Source organism: Dipodomys ordii, unplaced genomic scaffold (genome assembly GCF_000151885.1).
Source record: "Dipodomys ordii isolate 6190 unplaced genomic scaffold, Dord_2.0 Scaffold17, whole genome shotgun sequence".
NCBI classification, from domain to species: domain Eukaryota; kingdom Metazoa; phylum Chordata; class Mammalia; order Rodentia; family Heteromyidae; genus Dipodomys; species Dipodomys ordii.
The window spans coordinates 2,614,739-2,639,607 of NW_012267233.1; the positions used below are offsets into that span (position 1 = coordinate 2,614,739).

Genomic DNA, 24,869 nt, shown 5'->3' on the forward strand with positions numbered 1-24,869 from the left:
TACTCAGTGAGAGAGGGAGAGAAAGCAAATGGAGTAGAGATACATGAAATTATTTACCATTTTAAGAGCAAAGATTCAGAAGACTAGAAGTTAAATGTACTGTTTATTTTTAACCTCTGAAGAATGTATTGTGTACTTTGCATTTTTCTTTTTCCAATTACCCGAAAGCTTTTTACTAATTCCTTGACCAAAACCTTCAGTCCTTATGCATTTTATTCTTTAATTCTGTTTGGGTTACTCTTTTTTTCTGTGTCATTTCTTCGTGCAGGTTTTTATATGTCATCATAATAAATCATTGTGTTACACGGGCATTCATCCCTGTGGTCATAAGACTAGTGCAATTGCTAAGAATCTTGTGCTTAGAATAATCCTGTGCCTAGAGTTAATGCTCTTTGATGAGCATCCCACATACTTCATAACTTTATTTTTGCAAACATTTTTGGGGCTGGAGTCCACTGAGTCAGTGGGTCTGTGCTAAGGATTCTAGGAGGCTTTGGGGGAGCTTCCAGTAGTCTAGCACTTCTAGGCTTTCTGCGCACATAGCCTAGTGCCTCTGACCCTGTCTGGCCTCCTCATTCCTGTGTCTGCCTGGTACCACTATCACATTTTACACAGTCAATTGTATTACCACTGAAATTCCCCCTTTTCACCATGGTATCTGGACAGAAGTGTGAAATGTTACAAAGAATATATTTGAATTTGGGGATAGTGAAAAGCAGTGATTGTCCTTTAATCTGGTAAATAGCATTATAGAGTCTTGGGAAATGGTTTGGACTGGGAAGGTCTCATCCTAATCCAAGCTAGACTGGATTAGAGTGCTTTTATTGTTGTCTTTCTGCTGGGTTAGCAGGTGCTGGCAAGGGGAACTGACTTCTCCATCACCAACCAAACATTTTCACTTTTCACTGAGCTCAGAAACCGGATGCATTTTGTGGTTTGTGATAAATTCAAATGTTGGACTTTAGCCACTGCTTTATTCCATCACAATGTTACTTTAGTAAAAATGGTTTTAGTATCCATCTGAGTAATGCAGTAGAGAAAATATTCAAGGAAATACAACAAGACAATTTCTGGAGGGATACAGACTTCAAATATATTAGAAATTCAATCTTGTAAAGTGATCTTTCCATAGGAATATAACGCAGACTAACACAGTTCACCAAAGCAGTTGGTCATGGTGGGGCACACATAATTCTAGTTATTCAGAAGGCAGATTGAGGATTGAATCGAACCCAACAAAAGTTTTCTGACTATTTCAAAATCAAGTTGATTATAGTAGTAAAAAACTGTATTTCCAGTTACTCTGGAGAGCAGGGAAAATTTGACATTCAAACTTATCTGAGATGGGGCTGGGAAAGTGGCTCAGTGGTAGAGCGTTGCCTTGCATGTATGAGGTTGTGAGTTTGATTCCTCAGCACCACATAAGCAGAAAAAGCCAGAAGTGGCGCTGTGGCTCAATGGTAGAGCGCTAGCCTTGAGCTGAAGAGCTGAGTGCTGGACAGTGCCCAGGCCCAGATTTCAGACCCCCATGACCAACCCCCCAAAAAAATTAGCTGAGAAAAATAATAACAACAACAACAAAAATAACACTAAAATCAAAAGTCCTGGATGAATGGTTCAGTGGTACCTTAGCAGCCAGAGTAAAAAAAATTAAAAAAGAATAAAAATAATTTATTGCATCAGTGCACACTGGTATAGGGAAGATGCTATTTTGCAGATTGCAGAATACCACAGAATAACATGGTAGCCATGTATAAACTATGTGTGTACACAATGTAACAAGCATACATAATCAAGATCTGCCAGTCTGTGATTTAAATATGCTTATATTTTATGATTAAAAATGAACATGAAGATCTAATTTTCCCTGGTTATGTTCTAAGTACAACATATGCTTACTACTCTTTTCCATTAAATATGAGTCACATTAACCATCTGCTCTTCTAACCCAATCCTGATAGTCATCAGTTGTGGAGACCCAGGTATCCCAGCCAATGGCCTGAGATATGGAGACCATTATGTGGTTGGACAGAATGTTTCCTACATGTGCCAGCCAGGCTACACCATGGAATCCAATGGTTCCAGAAGCAGGACTTGTACAACAAATGGCACATGGAGTGGAGTGATGCCAACTTGCAGAGGTCTGATCATGATTTCACCAACATATTTCCTTATTTTATATGCAAATTGAAAGTATATTTATATGTTCTTTATGTCTTTCTCTGCTTCTGAAAAATGGCTGTAGTGTCTTTCTTGAAATAAATTATATCAAATCTATTGTATTATTCAGGATTTTAAAGTGATATTTTGACAAAAAACATGTATCTCACTGTGAGTAATAATACTGAATGCAACAAAAAAACAGACAAAATATATCTGCCATGTAACTAAAGTTGTTACATGGAATGGTGAATGGTTGTAAAAGAATTTAAAGAATTATAGCTTTCATATACTAAGCCATTTGAGTCAAGTCACAAAGAGAAGACAAGACTCTCTAAAATTTTCTTAAACAAAAGTGAGTGCCTATTTCTTCAAAAATGCAGTAGATAATTATTCTATAATTCAATGTACGCACATACTTATTACTCTGATGTTACCAGCTGGAAATATTTTCATGTTTTGTGATCAATAATAGTTTTAATAATTAATATTTCTCATTCCTTCAATGATTTTGTATCTGTGAATTGATAGGTTCATATCTCCTTGCCTTTAACTGTAGCCAAAAATAATAATTTAAAAAGTACTTTCATGTTTCTTGGGGTAGAGAGGAAACACAGTTCCTGAATGAGATCTCGGATAGTTTTATATACTATTTATAATATTTTATGTATAAATCAGAGTAAAACAGGATCACTAAAGTGAAATTTGTAGTGAAATATCAGTCATTAGGATTAGACAATAAATAAAATAGTTGAACAGACATTTCATATAATTCAATTTGATTTCAATGCTAGAAAACACCCAAAATCAACATATATTAATATTAATGATAATACACGCCTCATTTTTAGATTTTGAAATTGGTACCTATCTGAAGACAACATAGGACATTTTAATTTTAGTTATATATGCATATTTCTTGTAATAGATTAACATATGAAACCACCTTGGATCATGTATGCAGATTTATGATCTATTTTTTTCAAAAATGCTATAAAACAATTAGCTATTAAAGAAAAGAAATCCTTAGTTACTATATAGAGGCAAACCACCCCACACCTCAATCTTTCTAAAGGTCGTTGGAAAGTAATTTTACATAAAGCCATAATTTATCAGTTACAGTATTCCCAATGGAAGGTCACCCTCTGTTTGCCCTTTCTTCTGTGTCAGGCAGCTTGCTATTTTGTAGCAGAATCTCTGACAAGGAGTGGCCATTATGCTGCCAAAGAAAAGTGCATCCTGGTGGGATTAATTCCAGGATACTTCAGGAATACTGCTAGCAGAAAATAAAACATGTCACACAGCATTGTCCTCTGAAAGGTTAAATTAGCACAAATGCTTCTCCTAATGATATTTATTTATTTATTTTCTACTCAGGATATCTCAACAGCTGTGTCTAATCACTTTAATGTAATTGCAGCTGTTACCTGCTCAGCTCCTCCCCAGATCTCTAATGGAAGGCTGGAAGGAACAAATTTTGACTGGGGCTTTAGTATCAGCTACATCTGTTCCCCTGGATATGAACTGTCCTTTCCTGCTGTTTTAACCTGTGTAGGAAATGGTACCTGGAGTGGCGAAGTACCACAGTGCTTGCGTAAGTGTAATTTCTGTGCTTAAGGTTATATTCTAAAATCCCAACTGTTACTTAAACTCTTTGAATTTGCTAGTTCAACTATGGAGTTGTTAAAAAAAAATTCAAAATACCTAAAGAAGCCGGGTGAGCACTGGTGTCTCACACCTGTAATCTTAGGAGACTGAGATTTCAGGAACAAAGTTCAAAGCCAGCCCAGACAGGAAAAATAAATCTGTGATCTTCCTGTTTCTACTGGGATTTAAGTTCACTCCACAATGCCTATCTTCTTCTTCTTCTTTTTTTTTTTTACAAAATTAATCCTCAAAGTAGAGATTGTCTAGAAAATTATTAAGTAGTTGGGCTGATTAGTAGAAAGGGCAGAGTTGTTCAAGTTGTAGATATGGTATCAAATGTTTTGGCTGAAGCTGGTTTCACACCACATTTTTCCTACCTCTACCCCATAAATGGCTAGGATCACAGATATAAGTCACATTGCCAGCTTACTTAATGAGATGAGTCTTTCTAACCTATTTTCCAGGCTGTTTCTGGACCACAATCTGCCTAGTTACTACCTCCTAATTAATCAGTATTTATTATCTAGAAAAAAATTGTCAGGATAGATTATAATGGATATCACATCACTTTTGTTCCCTGTTTCTGTGGTTTGTTTTGTTTTTGTAAACTGTTTTTACTCTGCTGATTCCTAATTCTTCTCTGTGATGTATCTATTTTCACTTCCAGCTAAGTTTTGTGGTGATCCTGGTATACCTTCCCAAGGAAAACGGGAAGGAAAAAGCTTTATCTACCAGTCAGAAGTGTCATTCAGCTGCAATTCTCCTTTCATACTAGTGGGTTCCAGCACACGAATATGTCAAGCAGATGGTACCTGGAGTGGCTCTTCACCTCACTGTATAGGTAACAGCAGTTAAAGGCTGATGATATTCAGCCTTTGGGATTCATAGGTAGCAGTGCTATTTAATGAATATCTTTATCATAAAACCTATAATTTAATATTTAAAATACCTTTAAAAATTACCTTTAAATGTAAAATAATTTGAAGGCACTGAAAGGAACAACTAATAGGGAGTTATCATATATATATATACATATACATGTATATGTATATATATATATATATATGTGAGCTTTTGAAATGTCCTGAAGAAACACTTGAAAGTTTTGTCATATATCCCTAAAATGGAAAAGAAAGGACAAATTTCAGAATCATGTGATTAATAAAACTATCATTTTTTGAATCTATCTAAAATATTAAAGCACCTTACTATAAGATAAAAATGCTTTCCAGGGCTGAGAAGATGGCTCAGTAGTAGAGTGCTTGCCTTGAATGAATGAAGCCCTGGGTTTGATTGCTCAGCACCACGTAAGCAGAAAAAGCTGGAAGTGGCACTGTGGCTCAAGTGGTAGAGTGCTAGCCTTGAGCTGAAGAGCAGAGGGACAACACCCAGGCCCAGAGTTCAGGTCCCATAACTGACCAAAAAATAAATTTCCAAAAGACCTCCAAAAATGTGAATTTCAGAATAGCTATATGCATGTTTCTAAAATCCACACATTAAATGCCATGCTAAGTACTTTAACCATATAAACTATCAAATAAGCAACCAACTCAGAGATCAACAGTCTTCTGTTCTTAAGAGTGACTCTAAATATTACATTCTGTTTATGGAAAAAAATCCCTTATTTTTCAAGAGGAATATTGCCCTACCTAGAAATCACAACTTAGCAATGTCTTAAGCTAATGTTTTATGCTTATGAACTTTTTTTCAAATCTTATATCTTTCCTTAACATTTTATCTGCAATATTAGTTGGATGTTAACTTGTTTTCCTGTTAGAAGGGTTCAAAGTTCAAAAATTACATGATGCATACTAAATAGCATCTGCTTGAATTCTTTCTTTCTGCCTGCCTGTCTACCTTCCTTCCTTCCTGTTTTTTGTGCAAGTCTTGGAGTTTGAACTCAGGGCCTAGGCACTATCTCTGAACTTTGTTCAAGGCTAGAGTTCTACCACTTAAACCATAGCTCCAGCTTTTATTTTATTTTTTGAATAGGTTATTGGAGATAAGTTTCTCAAAGACTTTCCTGCACAGTCTTGCTTTGAACTGTGATCCTCAGATCTCAGCCTTCTGAAAAGTACCTGAATTTCTTGCTTCTAGTGTAGGCAGCTTCTGTTCTTGGAGAGATGCTTTTATAACTGCAGAATTTATTGTTACCCAGGAAATTCTCATGATACCTTAGGCACATTTATATTTCTCTCATACATGTTTTGCATGGCAGGAATCAATCTAATATAAATGGTGAGGAATATTTTGTTTTTAACCTTTACATTAGAACCCACTCGTACGTCCTGTGACAACCCTGGAGTGCCACGACATGGATCTCAGAACCACACATTTGGATTTCAGGTGGGTATTTCTTTTTTGTTTTTTTCCTTGTTCCTGAGACAGCACCCCACTGTGTAGTCCAGAGTGACCTTAAATCTGCTTCCTGCCTTCAACAACAATCTTCCTGCCATTGACCTGCTCCTCTTGATTATGAATCTTGAGCATTGGGATTATAGTTGTGTGCAACTATGCCCAAGTTAAGTAGGTGCTTTAAATAGACCCTTGCATTTAGTACAGTCAACTCAAAACTTCATTGAGTCTTGTGCTGGTAATCTTGTGGAACAGAAAATATGTCAAAGTCATGTTGGCATTCATGAATATCTTGACAAGGTTCTCATGTACCTGGGGGTAAATTAAAGAAATTAGAAAATCCAAAAATAGACAATATTTACATGAAGATAAAGGAAGAGAAAAAGGAAAGCTAGCATTCAACATTTGAAAATGTATAAGTGGTGCAGAAAAAAATTGTCAATAAGTCAGAGAGTAAATGAGTAAACTCTACAGGAAGATACTGGGTTCCATAAGGAGAAGTAATATGGGAAGAGTTCAAGAAGAGACTTCTGAGTAAAACAGAAATGTATAAAGATATGATTATTCATCAGCGCTGCTGTTGTATATATGATACTGACATTTTGATTTGTTTGTCAGTCGTGGGGCTTGAACTCTGGGCTTGGGTGCTATCCCTCAGCTCTTCAGCTCCAGGCGAGCACTCTGCTGTTTGAGCCACAGTGCCACTTCCAGTTTTCTAGTGGTTTATTGGAGATAAGAGTCAAAGCCAGCTAGCTTTGAACCGTGATCCTCAGATCTCAGCATCCTGAGTAGCTAGGATTATAGGCGTGAGCCACTGGAGCTGGGCATAATACTGACATTGATATGGGAAATTTCTTAAAAACATGATCTAACCATAACCCATTATTTTAAAACACATGGCTGGCTTGTTACACCCGTGCTCTTTAGCAGGTGAAATCATGTGTGGCTGACATTGTTGTTCTCTCTTTTTCCATTTAGATTTGTGCAAAGATTCAGAAAGTTTTCTGCTTTAGGAGTCTAAGGGGAGCCCAAGTACACACTGATTCCACAAGGAAATAGCCAATTTACACATTACCCAATTGCTTACACTTGCATGGCTTTCTAAATTATGCTATTCTGAGTGAAATTCAGGGTGAATCTCAAAAGCATTTGTTTCTAAAAGAAGGGCTCCTCTAAAGTGTCATATTTTTGTTGCTAAAAATAGATTTCATTTGTCTACAGTTCAGACACAGTATGAAGTTTGGTTTGATAGTATTTCCAATTCTTCTGCCTTGCCCCCCACTGGTTCAGAGAATACAAAAGTGGGAAAACAAGTGTTGGGCTTTATTATTATTGTGTTTAAAAAAACAACAACTTTAGATCCATATCTCCATAAAAGGGTTTTGGGCTTTATCAATTGACTTAAATCTTGAAAAATGTGCAGCTAGCTTCTCAGCATAGTTCTCATCATTAAGTGGACATCCTGAAAGAGAAGGAGCTTTGTTGTGATCACATAACATGGTGACAGTCTCCCAGCTGCACTGGGAGTGTTGAGGTTCATGTCTCTACACTAAGTAAGGTTGATGTTCCATATGCATAATCTTTGAAATCAGGGAAGTGGTTGAGTTCAGAAGTGTCCATCAGTCAACAAAATGAACATAATCATTAACTCAGCATTGAGAAGTTGTTATAATCCTTGAAAAATATAATCAAAAGGGTAGCTTAACTATGAATACCTGATATTTGAGCTAATATAATATAGTAGATTATTTAACTTTCCATAAACATGAGTAGACTCAATTATAAATATGCAAAAGTATAACAATACTGTAATTATATCTTTGTCTACTAAAATAAAAAATAGACTGAGAATATTAAACTGGTAATATCAATATCAAATACCTTGCTAATGCAACTGTAACCCCTCTGTACAGTATTTTCACAATAAAAAACTTATAAAAAAGCTAGTAATATCAACTTTGCCATCTGTGTATATATATATATATACCCACATATAATAAATATATGTTAACCAAACCAATATGGAACAAAAACAATAACATGTTAAACAATTGTAGCTACTAATTTAGTGGCAAAAACCAAGTGAACATGATCTCATAAGCAAAGTTATCTTAGTTGAGAAAAACGCTTGCAAATATCTATTACTATTTTGAGCTGGCTAAAACCTAAAGGTGTTACAAATCCTGTGTCAGTATGTCCTAGTCCTCACAAGAAAGAATGGACCAAAAGGTGAAAAGAAGAAATATCAGAAGTGAAGACTTAGAAGCATTACTGACTCATTTCCACTGCTCACCATTTATCTGCCTCATTTTCTAAAATTTTAGATTAGCCATAGAACCAAGGAAATATTTCTCTCTCCAGCACCACATCATGAAGAGAATGATGATCTCAATCTCAAATCCTGAATTCTAGAAGATGGCTAGGAGCATTGCTCAGGATTAAAGCATATGCCAAGTATAAAAGGTGCTTGATTCCAACCCCAGGGTGTGTGCCTATGAGACTCACATATGCTCATAAAGAGTTAGAATATGTCAAATTTTATATTTACTCTGGTTTGATCAAGTGCTAAGTGCTCAGTAGTGAGCTAGGAATTAAAATTCTGACAAAAGAAAACCCAATCCTGGGAGAGTCAAGAAAATTTAAGAATTACAAAAACACTCACCACTTTTCAATTATTTTCATTTTCTTTTTCTTAAATTTCAGTATTTTTGACTCATCAGTTTGTTGATGTGTATATATATGCAAGTGTGTATATGTGTATATATTTATTTATTACTTCATCTTTTTTTCTTTTTTCAGTATTTAATGTTCAACCCAGGGCTTCATTCATGCCAGATAAATGTTCCGACTATTAGTTACTTTTTTTATTTTTAATATGTCGATGGAGGATGAGGAAGAGGGTTGGGGCTTGAATTCAGGGCCTGGGCAACATACCCAAACTTTTGTTCTCCAGGCTAGCATACTTTACCAATTGACCCACAACCCCATTGTTGATTTCTTCAGTGGTTAATTGGAGATTAAAGTCTCCTGGACTTTTCTATTTAAGCTGGCTTTGAACCTTGATACTCAGGTCTCAGCATCTTGAGTACCTAAGATTACAGGCATGAGTTACCAGTGCCTGACTTTATTTTGTTTTTGAGAGAAGATCTTTCTGACTTTTCTGGGGCTGTTCTTAAACCTATGATTTTCCTGATTCTGCCTTCGAAGTAGCTGGGATTAAAGGCATGTGCTAACACACCTAGCATTGTAGGTATATAAATTACTTGTTTGGGATGTGGGTAAGACTATTAACATATAAACTATATCATCTTTGTTTAGAGATCACAAAATATTGTTGAAAACATATATTCAATAGAATTTCTCTGTGTCAAAAATATTACAAATTGGTATAATCTGACTAAAAATAAATTTGTAGTAAATATTTGTGAGAGTGATCCTGGGAACAAATAGTTGTAACAATTATTAATGAACCATGTACATTAATAATTAATAATGGAGTAAATTTCAAGAACATAGACTTCAGTAGCTGTTTTATCTGTCTTTAAATTGAGCTCTGAGCAATGATTCAAAGTTTGTTTCATAAAGTTATTAAAGTTGAGGACTGTTTAAAATCTAACTCTTTATATATTTACTCCACTTTTATATAAACTTACCAAATTAAATATGGTAATGACAAGTTCAATGTGATTATGCATGATATAATTCTGTGTGATATAATTACGTGTATTATAATCATGCATCAAAGTCCAATTTTTAATTAAGATTATTATCTAAGTGCAGCAAATAGTTAAACACTTCATATGGTGTTTTAGGCCCTTAAATAATAATATATAAATCATAAAAGGAAACTCCATGCACATCCATGTATTCCAGTAAGACCTTTGTATTATTTTAAGTATGAATTTATCAAAATTCAACTGTTCGTTTTTCTTGTGTGTGCTGCTCTTGGGGCTTGAACACAGGGCCTACTTGTTGTCCCTGAGCTTTTATTCTCAAGGCTAAGGTTCTACCACTTCCACACTTCTGCTTCTGCCTTTTTGGTAGTTAATTGGAGATAAGGGACTATGGATTTTCTTGTATGGACTGGCTTTTAGCCTCAATCCTTAGACCTCATCTTCTTGAGTCACTAGGATCACATGTGTGAGACATGTCTGAAAAAATTAAAATATTCTTAATCTGAAAGAATGGGACTAAACTTGATTCTTCATCTGCAAAACAGGAAGACAGAACATAGGGTCTGCATGATAAATTCTAATATAAAACAGTATTCTCAGAGTCCATTTATTAGGGAAATGTGAAGTATCAGATCCTAAATAGCACTTATCTTGTCTCCTAACTTTAAATGTCTGATATATTTTGTGATTTTTCCTTGTACCATATTTCAAGTTAGTAACTTTTTCGCCCTGGATCACCACCAAATGTTCATCTAAAATGGTTGTGATAGCCTCCTAATTAGGACTCTAACCCTCTTCATGCTTTCAATCTATAGCCTGACATTTGATACTTCAGAACTACTCCTTTCCTGACTTATGTCTCCAAATTCACCGTTATAAATAGAGTTTATTTGCTCCCAGGATGCAAATGCAAATATATATATATATATATATATATGGATGGATAAGAAATTAAAACTCAAAAGACTGTAATTTATTCATGTAATGTCAGATCCAGAATTAAAATCAAGCACATTACTTTGGACTCAAAGTTTATTCACTTACTATGACCTAGTTCTAACACTGTATATAACACCTAAATTTTCCTGTTTTTTAAACCATTCACACCAACTTTTCAAATATACTTCCCTCTCAAACAGATAATATGTAGATATATACAAATAGAAAAAATATATATGTATATATAACTCTGTATGTGCTCATTATGTTATTATTAACTTTCATACAAACTATTCTCAAATCTCTGTGATCATTAAATTCACATGAAGTTTTTTTTATTACATACATGTTGTTTCTATCTTAAAAATCCCCTTTTCTGGAATATATCCCTGGGATTCACATTATTTATAAATTCCTAGCTGAAAATGAACTCCTATTTGGCTGGAGACCACATTTTGAGGACTATATGGTTCTTTATTTTTTCTCTTCAAATTCTACCCCCTTAGAAACATTGCAAATCATGTTGTTTTAGTTATATGGTTTTGATTCAACATATTCATTAAAATTAAATTCATTGAGATTAAAAGTCTTTGATTTTTAATCTCACCCTGGGTTTTTCCATCTTCAAAATTAATTTGCCTTTCATATTTTTTATTGACGTTCACTCCCATAGTTATCTATTTTGGTGTTTAGTTATCTTTGATTCTCTCTCTCTCTCTCTCTCTCTCTCACACACACACACACACACACACACACACATTGTGTGGTAGCTTTAGTTTTCAGGTATTTTCTTCAAATCCTATTATTAAATTCAAGAATTTCATCTGAAAGTGTTTTCTCATGCACATTTCCTTTTCTTAAGTGGTTAAAGGTGTGTAACCTTTTTTTTTATTTCTTTAATTTTCTGTAGGTAGGAAGTGTTGTACAATTCCACTGTAAAAAAGGACATTTACTTCAAGGATCTACAACACGTACTTGTCTTCCTGACCTCACCTGGAGTGGAATTCAGCCAGAATGCCTACGTAAGTATAACGTGTGTGAAATGATCATTATAAGAGGTAAAATTTATATGTACCTTATTCTCCCAATGGTGAAAGTAGATGTGTATGTGTGCGTGTGTGTATTTCCTTCTGAAAATTTCTTTGTCTCATACCTCTGCACCAATGTATGAAAAGAGTCTCTTAGTATGTAAGGAAAATTGAAAATATCTGTTAAAAATATCATGGATGATTATTGGAAATTTGGAAATTACTTCACTGATATCACATTGACATCATTTTCTGTACAGATTATAGGAACAAAACTGAAAGTTTTTGAGTGACCTTTTCAAATACACAATTAGAAATAAATTTCAGTCGGCAACTACTTTTATCTACTTCCTCTCTGTTTCCCTCTTTTTATCTATGTGTTGAATTGTGAAATGATATGGTAAATTGACTATGCTAGAGTAGAAACTGTAATTACAAACACATTTAATTTAGGATTTACTTAAGCTCAAATAAGCCCTGCACATTTATCCTTGTCTTAGATGATTCAAATGATCCAAGACACTCTAGAAGAGGGGCACTGTACCAAAAATCAGCAGAGCATTCCACTGATACATCTGTTCACCTCTCTGCATGGCCTATTATTTAATTATAGCTTAATTTTTAGAGGAGAATTTTTCAGCATATGTACTTTGCAGTAGGTTTAGGGACTACAGCTAGGTGATGAAGGTTCCTTGAAAACTTACATTTAGGATATGATGATATAAATAAGTATACCATCTTCATACTGTGTAGCATATATGTGCAGTGTAATGGATAGAGTACAGTGGGAGAGATCTGTGCTCACCTTTATTCATACCACTTGAAAATTAAACTAACCAAATTATAAATTAATTTCAGCACCCACATTAAATAATCCCTATTAACATATGATTAAAAATTTTAGCTACTGTTCATAGCTTTATGAACCTCTATTAGGATAAAAGTGGATAATAATTTTTCCAAGTACGTTTTCCACAAATTACTTTGGTTTAGAGACCATCTTTAGAGACAATGTGTGTTACATATGTATATAATATATATATATATACATATATATATATATTAATGCTGCCTGCTATTTAGGGAAAATACTTTGTAACATTTATTTCTGTTGAGAAAGGAATAATTTTATATAAAAACAGATGAACTAAATATCAGGTGTTGTGGAAACAGAGAATTAGAAGTGGATGGAAAAATGGAAAAGGAGACACCAGGCACCAATGCCTCACACCTAAAGTCCTAGCTACCAAGGAAGCTGAGATCTGGGGATTAAAGTTTAAAGCCAGACCAGGAAGGAAAGTCAGTAAGACTCTGATATTTAATACAGTACAAAAAAGATGGCGGTGAAACTGGCTCAAATGGTAGAGTGATGGCTTTGAGCCATCAACATATTGACATAGATGTTTTTGATTCTGTAGAATATTTGTTATATTTATATTATGGCATAAATATATCTAAAAGGTATCTTTTGATGCATTTCAAAATGAATTTGGTTTTCATTTCTGGCACTACTTGGTAGAAGCTCAAGGTTTCACATTTGCTAGGCATACACTGTCACTCGAACCAGCCTAGCAGTCTTTTTTAAAATTTATTTTATCATTTCCAAAATAGATGTCTTACTTTATATTCAGGCAATGCTGAACCACAGTTCTCCTGTGTAGATTTCACTTTGTTGCTGGAAGAAGAGGCATTCTGCCACGCCACTGTGCTTGCAACAGTTATGTGGAGGGCAAGCACTTCGCACTGGGCTATAATCATTGGTGGAAATGGATTCTTGTAATCTTTTATGCCTGGGTTGACCTTGAACTGCCATCTTCTGGTCTTTGCCTCACTAGTTGCTATAATTATAGGCATCTCATGGAAAAATCATGTCTCTCTTAAAATTTTAACATATCTACAGTAAATTAATATTCTTTTCTTTTCTTTGACATAGCCCACAGCTGTAAACAGCCAGAAACACCTGCTCATGCGAATGTAGTAGGAATGGACCTTCCATCTCATGGGTATACTCTAATTTATACCTGCCAGCCTGGCTTTTTCTTAGCAGGTGGAACAGAACATAGAGTATGTAGATCTGATAATACCTGGACTGGAAAAGTGCCTATTTGTGAAGGTAAGTTTTAGCTATCCAGTGGATTGTACTAACAGGACTTTCTTCCATATAAGAGAAGAAACTTTGATTTAAATTGTCTTAGAAGCAGGGGAAATTTGTCGGCCTATTCCAAAGTTAAGAATTGCATTGATGCTGCAGGATTCCAGAACACAGAAATATTATCAGATCTTTTTGTATCATCTTTTCATGTTGACCTTTCTTTTGGTCTTAATCCTCTGTGAAGTTCTTTCTTTAAGGAAGGTATATTAGTTTCCCTGGGCTGCTATAACAAAGTTCCTGAAAGCCCATAGTCTGAACACAACAGAAACATTCTTCCAAAGACCCAAGGTTCTAAAATCAAGGTGTCAACAGAACTTTTGTATTCTATGTTTCTTCCAGGGTTCTTGATCACATCACCAATAAAGCTTTCTTCTTTGTTCTTGGAGTATTTACAAATAACAACCAGGTGTTCTTTCTTATCCAGAACATTTGCTTTTTCTTTTTCAAAAATTTTAAGTGATGGAAATCACTACTTGATGAGAAAATCTTACATATGCCCCTCCTAAGTAAAATTTAATTTCATTAACAAAATATTTTTTTCAAAGATTTTAACAGAGATCCCACTTAATTGGAGATAGAAATTTTTTGTTCTTTCTACTTAGGCTAGCTTTGAACCATGATCTTCCATCTCAACCTCCTATGTTGCCAAAGTTGCAGTCTTGAGCCATTGGCACTTGGCCTATTCTTCATTTTTTCTTTCTAAAATTCTATTTTCTATTTATGGTTTTCTACAAATTCATATGTAGCCATTCGTTCTTTTCATTTTATACACTTTTCTCATTCATATGATAGCTTATTGAAGTTATTTATAATCTTTCTTTCTTTCAAATATCCTTCATTGAAATCACCTCCCTTAATTCTTTTCAAAGACATTACTATATTTTTACTATAGTTTCCACAACCTTCCATTCCATTCCTGATTTTCTTTTGCTATACAGACTTTGGGCCTGGTTCATAAGATTTTATCTTTGAGCTTATAAAATTTCTACTACACCAAGTAACTATTTTGAAAAAATTGATAATTACATCTCAAGCTTACACAAGTTTTACCTCTTCTTAGCAACAGAATCTGTGTTGGAAGCAACTAGTTGCCTTTAATGGTCACCTGTATGATAAAGTATCTCATGCTGATAAGATTACAATAATCTACCTCTTTCTATTGAGTTAGGATGGGCATAAATATCGAGGTTTTTATACAATAATAGTTCTGAGCAGGAGAGTGAGGTACCACAACAAATAAGACATTTTGTAGAAAATTATATATCTCAGAGAATGAAATTTACAGTGTGTCAACACTGTACACATGTGTCTTCTTCTGTTATTTTATTAACATTTGTAAAAACCCATTTTCTTTTTGTAGCTGGTTCCAAAATCTTGGTGAAAGATCCCAGACCTGCATTAGGAACACCCAGCCCAAAGCTAAGTGGTTAGTAAATGAATTTGACACTTCTCTAAGTCATGATGACTAGAACAGATCTACTATTTTCTTGACAAAGTGAATAGCTACCTGTGAAAGAAAATGTATTTCATGTTGATAAAATTATGCATTTGACTAAACAATGTACAAAGCTAAATTAATCATTAGAGCTGAGCTGGGAGCTGGTGGCTCACGCCTGTAATCCTATCTACTCAGGAGGCTGAGATCCGAGGATTGCGGTTCAAAGCCAGCCTGGGCGGGAAAGTTCGTGAGACTCTTATCTCCAATAAACCGCTAGAAAACCGGAAGTGGTGCTGTGGCTCAAGCAGTAGAGCGCTGGCCTTGAGCTGAAGAGCACAAGGACAGCGCCCAAGCCCAGAGTTCAAGCCCCACTACCAAAAAACAAAACAAAACAAAATCATTAGAGCTGATAACATCTTATGATGGAATTAAAGTTAATGGGAAAATGAATACTTTTAAAATCCCTATGTGTTTGGTAATGCATACACAACCAACATGTCAATCCCTGGGAAAAGTTGGGATTAGGCAATTTATGCAAAAGGAGAGAAAGAATTTTTTATTGATAATGTTTAGTTTATTCTAAATAACATTTTGTCTGCACAATTTATTTTATTTAGATATATTTTCAATATCATTGCCTATTGTTCAGTCAACTAAACATTCTTGCTATTGATGTTAATACTTGAATGTAGGAAGTCATCAAATTTAAAGATGTGGTTTATGCATCTTATTCATAGTTCCTGATGATGTGTTCGCCCAAAATTATATATGGAAAGGTTCTTACAACTTCAAAGGCAGGAAGCAACCCATGACTTTGACGGTGACCAGCTTCAATGCTTCTACTGGGAGAGTTAACGCAACACTGAGCAATAGTAACATGGAACTGCTATTGTCAGGTAGAAAAACAAAAATAATTCTTTGAGGTTTTATTTTCATGATGACTTCATCATTTTTATTAGTCACTTTTATACTATAAAATAGTGGTGGTATTTGATTTTATGACATTTATAATTTGTTCAGAAACATTTTTCTGGTTTGGGGATTGATGAATAGATTTTAGTTTCAAAAATAAAAAAGAAGGTGTTTTATTTATTTTGTTTTGGGTTTTCTTGCAATGCTGGCAATACAAACTTTTATGAGTTACATCCTTAGGCTAAAACGCTGAAATATTGAAGTTAAAGATTTTCAAGACAATTTTTACATGGCTAGAAATTAACATCTCTAATAATGGGATATTAGGATATTTCACACTACAAATACAAAATATAGGTATTATAAATTTCATAACTATAAAATTATTCTAAATAGGCTCATTGCTACATATTAGTATATTTGCCTACGTAGGATAATTATGAGCAATATAATAATGTATGGCATCAGCAAAATGAAAACTTAAATTGCAGTAATTTTTAATTTTAGAAGTAACAATTATGAACATCATTTGATATTACTGATTTGGCATAAAACATACTGAAAATAAAATTGAATAGAATAATAGAATTTAATATGCAAATATTTAAGATGTTCACTAATAATGATATAAATGCAAAATATTTATATGAGGAAAAATTCAATTATGACTGATTTCTTCAGTAATGAAATGTAAATATTTTTCCTCTTTTCTTGACATGTTAATCCAAACAGATCTATTTTTATATAATATGGAACAGTTCAAAAATGGTTTCACATAAATAAAAATACACAAAAATTATATTGCCTTTTAGACACTGTCTTGATATATAGACAATTATATCAATGTGCCACCATATTATTTTTAATGCATTTATGACCAGTCTTTAATGATTATAATTTAATTTAGATCAAGACATGTGTCTCATTATCTTTATTTTGTTTTGAGGCCTTGTTTATAAGTAACTATTAGGTAAATAACATGTTAATCACAGAATTTCAATTCTGCCGTTTTATTTTTTTCTCTTTTATTACTTAAGCCAATCACAAAATTTTGTTCTGCAGCTTTATTTTCTACTATTCCATTAAATGTGTGCACTCTGTTTATTCCCATTCTTAGAATTTTTTATTATTGAAAACATATCACTGAATGTATTTTTGTTTCCTCTCTTCATAGATTGCTAGTGTTTCTCTTCTTAGACTAAAATTCATACTAACTTTTCAAAACATAGTCAAATATTCATTTTCGGAACATTTCCCCTTGGCACAGTTTTCATGATCCCTCTTACATCCATCTTTTGCTTACTTACTTGTTTGCTTATATTTTCAACTTCATAAAATTTGTAAGCATTAGAACAATAACTATGTATTTTGTGACTCCAGCAACACCTGAAACAATCTCTCCACACAATGATAGCTCATAATTCATAATTCAAGAAAAAAATCAGCAATTTGAGCTTTAGATTTGGATACTTCTCATTTTAAATCTTATTAGAGGGACACATTTTGTGGTTTGGAATGCCATGGAATGATGTATAAATTGTATTTTCATTCCACAGATAGGATTTAAGTTGAGATTCCTGTTGAGAGATCAATGTACATTACAGGTTTAAGAAAAATATTAGTTGTTTGTTATGGGCCTTGTTCTATTTCTTTTCCTATTACAGACCTTCCATGATAAGGACTTAAAGATAATAAGATGAAGACTATTTACAAGATTAAGTAAATGTCTTTGCTTTTACAGGAATATATAAAAGTCAGGAAGCTCGCCTAATGTTGCACATATATCTTATTAAAGTACCACCTCATGTTTCTGTGAAAAAAATGAAGGAAGAAAATTGGGCCATGGATGGCTTTGTAAGTACAGGTCTTTGAAAGCTTGCTGTTAGTTTTAATAGCAAATTTCCAGCTTGCTCAGGAAAAGGAAGTATTCTAAGTTTGGCTAAATTTGAGCACACATGTGTGTGTATACACACTTATAAGTGCATTCCCACAAGCTAGTATCCATATATAGTATTCTAACATATCACGGCAAATGCTAATGGGTTCTTAGATGATTCTATTTTTTAATGTAGTATGGTTTGTAGCATATTCTGTGGAGTATTTTTCAAAAGTGAGTAAAATATGTATCTGGGGCTGGGCAATGGTGAGTGTTCCTATAATCCCAGCATTCAGAAGGCTGAGGAAGCAGAATCAGGTACTTGATTAGAACATGACCTAAATGAATAAACTCTGTCTCTAAAAATAAACAATAATAACAATAAAACCAAAAGATTCATTCACAATGTTATACCTATTTAATAAGGAACAAATCATTGATGAAACATCAAACTGCTGTGGGGAGTTGGTATGTTGTATTTTTAAAGGTGTGAGTTTTAAGTTTTATGAATTGTACATCACTAATTGCCAGTAGGTAGGTACAAACTTAAGGATAAGTACACATTGCTAATTTGCTCTTGGAATCACTGAGGTATATCGATTCTTTATTTTACTTTTGAGATCATATGACATTCTAATGAGAATATATTTTTTTAATATAAGGTTTTATACAACTGCAAGATACATGATGTTGTCAGCACAAAGAAAATTAGATGGAGACAAAAATGTCTCATGGTCAACCATAAGTATATGGTTCTTTCTTAGTGTCCGGTGAGCTGGGTGAGCTCTGGTTGAAGTTGTGTGGTATGCAGTTTATGTCTGCTTTTCACCTTATTCTGGAATTGAGACTAGAAGGGTAGCAGAAACCAAACCATGTTCTCTTCTGAGAAATTGAAAGCTCTCAGAGGGACAAATATGCTGAAATAAACTCAATGCTTCTGAAATCAACTTCAACACGGTGACATACAGTATTTATTTGGGACAAGGATTTGCTACATATAGCTGGATTGAGCTCAAACTCACAATCTTTTTGTGTCAGCCTTCTGAGTGCTAGGATTACTGGCATGTATCACCATGTTTGTCTGACATATGCTTTTGATAAACAGCTTAATTTAGATTGAATTCATAAATTCTAACATTAATCAGTGTAAAATGGATTCTGTAGTGTGTTTCAAGTGTGTCCTCAGATATGTTTGATATTATTTAGAAATGATATCATCATTCCCAAGATAAACACCACAACATTTACCTGTTTCTCTCACTTCCAACTCTGATTTTTGCTCTGCTCATGGTCTTCCTCTCAAGACTTCCATGTTCTTTCATGGGTAAAGTCATCTAATATGTGGTATTCTCTGACTGGCTACTTTCCCTGAGTATAATGGGACACAGAGGTGACTCTGTAGGCTTATTGGTATAGGCTAACAACTGACCCATTATTCATCCAATTCACATAAAATTTGCTAACACAATTTTGAGAACAATCTAATTTCAATGAAATAACAAGAATACTCCTTCCAGAAGCTTTGGAGCTATAGAAGGATTGCACCCATACAACAAACAGCAATCTAACCTACAAAAACAGCATTATACTGTAATTTTTAAGTGACCAGTAGAATGAGGATTGTATCTCATGTGACTACCATTGTTGGATAATAAGTTCCTTATGATTGTATCTGTGTGATTATATCAATCAACAAGCCCTTTTACCAACAACATAATTATTGAATGTTGTACATTTTACTTTTGCTTTTTATCATGCAAAGAGTATTCAATAGTTGATGAAGAAAAGTATATAGAGGAGAAGTATAGTATGTCATGTTCACTTCAGAATAAAATTCAGCATTTATTCAGGTAAGAAATATGGCTATAGCTGGTCTTCATAGCTATAAGACTTTCAAATATTTCAGGTTTCTGCTGAGCCAGATGGAGCTACTTATGTATTTCAAGGATTTATTCAAGGCAAAGATTATGGACAATTTGGACTGCAAAGATTGGGTAATGCATTACTTCTGGTTTTCATGTGGTTTCTTTATTCCTGCAGATGTTATAAGGAAAGTCAGTGGATTCTGTACATAAGCACACTTGGTACATTTTGATTTGTTCATGGTCAGGATCATGTATTGAGACATTTGATAGTTTTGTAAATAATCACTTCCTCCCAGACATCTTTTTCTATGTAACAGCTCTCTACAATGTTTAGCTTTTCACCAAATTTCTAATAAACATGACAAGCTGTCTTGCCCTTAAGCTAGGGAGAAGAAGAAAAAGTGATATAGAAGAAAAAAGGAAATATTAAACTGTAAATTTTTTTATCTTATCTCCTGAGAACTACACTACTTTTTCTCAGTTTGAATATTGTTACAATTTTCTTACTCTACTGGAAATATAGCATACTTTGAAAAACTTATAGACTGTGTTGAAGAAAACTAACTTTGATTAATGGGCCCCTTTGGGGTCTTGGTGTTTTGCAAGTATGTAAATTTTCTGTAGTTGGAGACACAAACTTTTGTCTTTCTCATTTCCAACTCTCCTACCATGTGAATGAGCATTCAGTGATCTTTCTTGATCATATCAGGAACTATAACTTTTAGGATATTCTATTACTGAGATATACTGTCTCCCATTATTAAACTGTGACATGGTTACAGATATAACAAACACAGGCTACACAACCTACTACCATACATTTATCTTGATAAATCATTACTCTTAAAATGTATGTAAATATACCGAGTCACTGGAAAAAGAAGGTTTAGAAAAAGGCATTTTTTCCAAAGATAAATTTCCTAGTCAGACACAGTTGTATCTTAGTTGAGTATAATTTAGTCAAAAAGAGAAATTAGCTTTCTGTAAACAAACAATAAGATCTTTTAAAATGATGTTCTGCTTAAATTGTGTGAATAAAACATTCACTAAAGTGGTACATTAATACATCTCTGTCAGTGGAAGCAGGGAATTTTCAAAAGGGTCTCAGAAGCCTCACAGTCTAAAACACAGTGTATAAAATAGGACCTGTTACTTTCTGAAAAAGACCTGTTAGGTATTCCTTCTTCCCATCCCTCTGACAGTACATTAGCAAACCCATTTTCTCTTCCCAAGTCAGCTTAAGACCCTGGCTATTCAGCCTTAAGTAGAATATTGAATTCTGCTGTCTAACCTCTTTCATTCACAGAAACTAGTTATGTTGACTTTAGCTATGAAACGTTACCCCATTTTTTTCTTCCAGATGCTCTAGTTAAAGTTTTAATCATGTATTTTTTAAATCATAGTTTTCACTGCCACTTTCTTCCTGAATCTGTGGCCTGTGCTCTCCCAAGTCTCCTTCCATGATCATGTCTTAAGTTGTCCCTCACAGAATATGTTTGGGATATTTAGAATATTTCTGTCTTTCCTGAGTATAGCTATAGTTTATTATTTTTGCCTCTGATTCTACCCCAAGTCAATATCTGTCACATTCCCAAATATGACACCCATATTCCTATTTCCAGACTTACAACGTGTTTACTTCCTTTTATATTCATTCATCCTCAGAAGCTTCAAGGTAAAACTCACATTCTGTTACCTCCAGAAAACATTCCTAGATATGACAGAACTGATTATACCTTTATTCATAAAGCACAACGGCCATTCTTTCATTCTTGATATATTCATTTCGTTATCTTCAAGTCTTTCCACTATAGTATAAATTCAGGTCAAGGACTAAACTTATTGGTCAGTCTATATACTATATAAATGGTTATACCTTGTGGAAAACAAACATGACAAAACAAAAAACAAGTACTGTAACAAATTGAAGGAATTTTTGTCAGATATACATATATATATATATATATATATATATAAATAAAACAATAAGTTGGTGGGTTAAAGAGTCAATGATAGATATTTTGAAATTCAATAAATTGATGAGTTAAAAGTCCATTATAACAAGAGTTTATTTTATTCTCATCAATTGCTTTCTATTTTTCAGGATTGAATATGACAGAAGGCTCAAATTCTTCAAATCAGCCGCATGGTACAAATAGTAGTTCTGTGGCCATTGCTATTCTTGTGCCTTTTTTTGCACTTATATTTGCAGGCTTTGGGTTTTATCTTTATAAACAAAGGTAAGCACACAGACTTCTTTTTTTTTGTGAACATACTGTACAGAGGGGTTACAATAACATGGGCAGGATAATGTGCACATTTCTTATCAAGCATTGCAGCCTCCTCCTTTGTTTACCCTTCACATCCCTTCCCAGCTTCCCCCCCAATCCTCCCCCCTTCCCGCACCAATGTTGAAAAGCTCGTTTTCGACATGACAACTTGTAATTCTCATTGTAAGCACACAGACTTCTAACTCCATAAGTATTCCACAAATCTTTCATACTAACTCTCTTGCCCTGTTTCAAATCCTCATTTCCATTTTTCCATGTTGTGGAAATCCGTGTACATAATTACTGAAAATTTATTTCTCCTCCCCATTTTATGATAGTACATACACATTATAAAACCTTCTCTGCAACATTGTGTTAGCAGACAACCTAAACCTTCCTCATCTTTCTCCCAATTTCTCAATATAGAATTAGTTTCACATGCTATTTTTCCATTATTCATAATGAGACTCTAGACACAAAATACTCATTAGGGTTTAAATTGAAAAGATCATGTCTGCTGCCAGGTGTATGGAGACAATTGGGAGGAAGTTTATGTCTAAACTTCTTTATTCACATAATGATGCTAGCTGATTTTATCCTAGCAGATAGATTTAATATATTTTCATCTTTCAATTCATCTTGTGTACCTTTCACAAATTATGCAGTAACTATGATACAATTGTGAAAGATAAAGTAAATGGCTGTACACATTATTATTTAGACCTATTAATTCTATATAGTGCAACATTGTCTGGAAGGACTTTAATATGGAATTCACTACTATTTAGGGAAATATTTATTAAGGAAAAATAAATAGTTAATGAGTCAATTCAACTTCTTTACATAAATGAATTGTTGTGCATAAATGATATTTTCAATATATGTCAGTCTATATTTCTAAGAATTATTCATTTAATATTAGGCTATATATGAATAATTATGAATTAGCAAATATATAACCCTTGCTAATATCAGACTTTATTTGAGAATAGGAATTATCACTATGTTTATTTGTATGTTTATTTATATGCCAACTTTTTAAAATTATGGTAAAAATGCAAAATTATCATTTTGTACAATGGTAGGTAGATACATGACACTCATGCACTATAGTGACAGAGTGTTTTCATAACCCCCTGAGAATACTAGTCATTTCACTTTCCATTTCCCTCACTTCTAACTTCATACTACTATAATTCTGGATAATTGTTTAAATGGGGTCTTTTCAAACCCAGATGCTCAGATCTCAGCCACCTAAATTGCTGGGATTAGAGGCAAAAGCCACCAGTGCCCTGAATCAGGCTTCTTAAACATTTAGCAGAATGTCTGCAAGTTTTATCCTTGCTATAGGATGCAGCTGGACCTCATTCCTTTCTATTAATCCGTAATAGTTCTTTGTTATGAGTATATGTTTTGTTGCAATGTGTCCATAAATTCTTGGGCATTTGTATTGTTTCTAACATTTGATAATTTGTGAATCACGTAGGCATACACATTTGTCTACTGACTTATGTCCTTGAAGACATATTTTGAATTCCTTTGGGTGTATGTCCAAGAATGGAATCGTTATGGTATACAAATTGTGTTTTAAACTTATTTAGAGAGCACTAAATAGTTTTGCACCACTTGCTCCATTTTGGTTTTCTACTATCCAATGAATGAGAGTTCAACTTCATTTGCTTCCTACCCAGAACTTCTCTGTTTCTATATTCATTTTATTTTCATCCTAGTTCATGTGAAGTATTTGCATTAAATAAGAATGTATGTATATCCTAAACAAAAGAACATGTTCAAATAATTCACCCATTTTTAGTTAAGTAATTTGTCTTATTGCTGTTGAGTTTTTCTCTGCTCTGTCTACCCTCTAATCCTCTATCGGATAGGTAGTTTGTAAGTATTTTCTCCTTATCTGTGTTTTCTGGATTGCATTTTTGTTCTTTTGATATGGTATCTTTTGATGTAAAAAGGATATTTGTTTTGTTGTTTTGATGAAATCCACTTCATCTTTTCTTTTCTCCTTTGGGTGCTACATGTCATGCCTGAGAAATGCTAGCCAAATTCAAGATCATGTAAATTTGTCCAATGTTCTTTAGAATTTAGTAGATTTAGTGCTTATATTTGGAACTTTGATTCATTATTTTGCTTAAAGTTATTGATCAATATTGAGAAAAATAATCCTTTAAAATCTTCATAATTATAATCAAAATTTAAAATATTGTTGTCTATGGTTTTATTGTAAATTTATTTTTAACAGAGAAAAATATGATTCAGTAGTTATTCTAGAAGGGACACCTCATAAGAAGCCAAGTTCTTAGGTTATATCAATAAAAAATTAGAATCCTTCTGAGATTTAACTGTTTCCTAATGCATTTTTAAAGCACTTTTTAAACATTTTTTTGAGTCAGGGTCTCACTAAATAGCCTTAGCTGCCCTTGAACTCAGGATCCTTCTGCCTCAGACTCTCAAGATCGAGGGTTACTTTAAAAAAAAAAGAAGGAATACTTTTTATACAAATCTAAAGTATTTGAAATATAGAAAAATTCAGAAAATGCA

The 24,869-nt window shown here is 33.6% G+C and overlaps 1 protein-coding gene across 3 annotated transcripts in view; it reads left to right on the forward strand.

The window, feature by feature from the left end:
- Csmd3 (CUB and Sushi multiple domains 3) overlaps nucleotides 1–24,869 on the forward strand; it is a 929,488-nt gene that overhangs the window by 901,250 nt on the left and 3,369 nt on the right. For all 3 annotated transcript variants that reach the window (XM_013012565.1, XM_013012564.1, XM_013012566.1), the window contains 11 exons: nucleotides 1,962–2,141; nucleotides 3,581–3,754; nucleotides 4,475–4,648; nucleotides 6,080–6,153; nucleotides 11,686–11,797; nucleotides 13,737–13,916; nucleotides 15,316–15,381; nucleotides 16,131–16,289; nucleotides 18,047–18,159; nucleotides 20,088–20,175; nucleotides 22,151–22,286. In XM_013012565.1, coding sequence (XP_012868019.1) covers nucleotides 1,962–2,141; nucleotides 3,581–3,754; nucleotides 4,475–4,648; nucleotides 6,080–6,153; nucleotides 11,686–11,797; nucleotides 13,737–13,916; nucleotides 15,316–15,381; nucleotides 16,131–16,289; nucleotides 18,047–18,159; nucleotides 20,088–20,175; nucleotides 22,151–22,286 — 1,456 coding nt within the window. The remainder of the gene's footprint in view (nucleotides 1–1,961; nucleotides 2,142–3,580; nucleotides 3,755–4,474; nucleotides 4,649–6,079; nucleotides 6,154–11,685; nucleotides 11,798–13,736; nucleotides 13,917–15,315; nucleotides 15,382–16,130; nucleotides 16,290–18,046; nucleotides 18,160–20,087; nucleotides 20,176–22,150; nucleotides 22,287–24,869) is intronic.